We start from the raw sequence: 2818 nt of genomic DNA on the forward strand, positions 1-2818 counted from the left end.
AGAAGGAGTTGGTCTTTGGCTACTTCATGCGTGTTGAGGGTGGTGGTGGGTATGATTAGTACATCCTACTCTATTGACGTGCTTTTGTGATGGAGCTTAAGGGCATGTGTTTCTATTCTGCTTTTGTTGTATAGTTTTAGTCTTCCGCTACGTAATTTTTTTGCAGATTAGGAGTTGAGCAGGTTTTAGTCTTCTCTTAGCTTTCTTTTGTTGTAAATTGTAATAACTTGATAAATCCTTAAGAATTTATAATGTAATTTAATTACTTGCTTTTTCTTAAGCTGTGTTTTGATGCTATATGTTGTAAAGGCGTGTATTCAATTCTGAAAATAAACACGTGTCGGGACTACTGAAATGACATTCTGGTTAATCATCGAGATTGTGATTATGAATAATGATTCTTTTGGTGAGTAACTAGAATACTGTTTAGATGGTTCCCCACATCGTATTCACTGCACTAGAGAATCGACAAGGTCATCCACCACTTTACAGGAGCTTCAACTGGTCATCTTACTCAAATTGTTATTGCTTTGTTATACTGTTCGAGCTCGACTTCTCCACGGAGTTGAAGAACTTCACTCTGTAGCAAGAAGGCTACAATCTTGTAATCTAGGATTTTTATCCCTATCTTATGTACTCTGTGTCTAATGTTTAATACATACTAAAACTACTCAGCTCAGATAGATGCACGCGCAAACCCATTATTCCTCCGATCCAATCAACGGTGAGTCTCGATCTGCGCATCCGAGAGCTTCCGAGCTCGATCCCCCCCCCCCCCGCCCACCCAGAACTCCCGCTCTTCCTTCCTAATTTTTAAAAGGATGAATTTGAAAAATACAAATTAGAAAATACTATTTATATATCTATTACATGTGTTTTCAGATCCACATGTCATACTCACAACTAATAGTATTTTCAAATATAGATATCTTTGTAGTTGTATCGACCTCATTTTAATTTTTGAAAAAATCTTGGGCTCGATCTTTTCCAACGCAGCAAACAGCCCACTAGCCCGTCGTCCAAGTGGGCCCAAACCGTCTAGCCCGAGTCTTGCGGGTCGGGCTGGGTTTTCTCCCAAACCCGCGAGGAACCGTGGTTGCAGCTGAGCCGCGCGCCCTGCCCCGATCATCTTCCTCGTCTCGTCTGGTGTCGCGTCGTGCCTGCTCCATTGATCGATAGGAGAGTGAGGGAGGGAGGGGGGATTGAGAGCGGATGAAGAAGGAGGAGCTGGACTACGTGCTGGTGCCTCTGGGGCTGGTGGTGATGGCGGGGTACCACGCGTGGCTGCTCCTCCGCATCCGCCGGCGGCCGGCGACCACCGTCATCGGCGTCAACGCCATCAACCGCCGCATCTGGGTCCGCCACGTCATGGAGGTGCGTACGCGTGGTGTAAACCGTTAGTCGATCGATCCATTTCTTCCTGCTGGTTCTTGTTCGGCCGTTGTTGCCTTGCACTCTTGTCTTGCATATCGGATCATGCATGCATGCACCATGAAATGCCCTTGATCGATCCACGCACTTCTTTCTCTTGATTCTTCATGGATCAAACGCGAAAATAGAAAATGTTAAGATGGAATCCAAGAACTGATGAACTCGAGCAGAAATGGCCAGGGTTTATTGATTAATGTGTTGATTTATTTGTTGCACACTTGCATGCATGCAGGATCCGTCCGGGAAGCACGCGGTGCTGGCGGTGCAGACGATCCGCAACAACATCATGGCGTCAACACTACTAGCCTCGACAGCCATCACCCTCAGCTCCCTCATCGCCGTCCTCATGTCCGCCGGCGGCACCGCCTCCAACACTAACAACAACGGCCTCCTCCCGGGCGCGCCGTTCGTGGTGGGCGCCACGGGCGCGCCCGCGCTGTCCGCCAAGTTCTTCGCGATCCTCGTCTGCTTCCTCGTCGCCTTCCTCCTCAACGTGCAGTCCATCCGGTACTACAGCCACGCCAGCGTGCTCGTCAACGTGCCGCACCGACGCCGCCCGCGCCGCGCCGTGGGGTACGTCACCGGGATGGTCAACCGCGGCTGCTACTTCTGGTCGCTCGGCGCGCGGGCGTTCTACTTTTCCTGCCCGGTGTTCCTCTGGCTCTTCGGGCCCATCCCGATGTTCGTCGCGTGCGTCGCCATGGTCTGCGCGCTCTACTTCCTGGACGTGTGCAAGGACTGGGAGGAGGAGGAAGAAGACGAGGAGGAGGACCAGTGCGCTAGTGACGAGAGATCAGGACAAGGGAAGGATGCAGAGCAGCGGGTGTAGAGACGTTTGTGCCTGTCGTCAAGAAGCAGATGGATTTTCGAGGTCGGGCTGTCAACAAGGTGAGCTTGAGCGAGTCTAACATAGTAAGTTCGAGCTTGATATAAACTCGAGTCGAGTCCGAGCGAGTTTGAGTTATCGATAGACAGGTTTGAGATAAGCTCAACTAAAGTTTGACTCAGCTCGAGCTCGGCTTATTAATAGTTAAAATTAATAAATTTTTTTCTCTATTTCTAATCAAATATATAAATTACTAAATTATTGAATATAATAAAAGGCTCGTGAGCAGCCAAACTCAAGCTCAACTTGTTTAGCCTTGCGAGCTTGAAGCCAGGTTCAAGCTCAGCTTGAATCTTAAACAAGACAATCTCAAATTGAACTTTTAACGAGCTGAGTTTGAATAGCTCGTGAGCCCAACTCCTCACATCATCATCGATTAGGTAGTAGAGCTGTCAAAAATGCTTGGGCGAGGTTATTCTGCATCTATGCGCAGTTGCTATTCGTACTGTGCACATCCCTCAGTTACAACCCGAAATACTGTGAGTTACAACTTGTTATTCG

The 2818-nt window shown here is 48.4% G+C and overlaps 1 protein-coding gene across 1 annotated transcript; it reads left to right on the forward strand.

The window, feature by feature from the left end:
* Window positions 1-1212: 1212 nt before the first annotated feature.
* On the forward strand, window positions 1213-2260 carry LOC133899447 (uncharacterized). The gene is made up of 2 exons (XM_062340436.1): window positions 1213-1374; window positions 1664-2260. The coding sequence occupies exons 1-2, from the start codon at window positions 1213-1215 to the stop codon at window positions 2258-2260; spliced, it is 759 nt and encodes a 252-aa protein (XP_062196420.1).
* Window positions 2261-2818: the final 558 nt, after the last annotated feature.

This window comes from Phragmites australis, chromosome 18 (genome assembly GCF_958298935.1).
Source record: "Phragmites australis chromosome 18, lpPhrAust1.1, whole genome shotgun sequence".
Lineage (NCBI taxonomy): Eukaryota > Viridiplantae > Streptophyta > Magnoliopsida > Poales > Poaceae > Phragmites > Phragmites australis.

Excerpts from the sequence above, each read along its gene's own strand:
- LOC133899447 (XM_062340436.1), top strand. The coding sequence starts at position 1,213 with ATGAAGAAGGAGGAGCTGGACTACGTGCTGGTGCCTCTGGGGCTGGTG. Across the intron at positions 1,375-1,663 it reads GGGTCCGCCACGTCATGGAG|GATCCGTCCGGGAAGCACGC; the intron begins GTGCGTACGCGT and ends GCATGCATGCAG.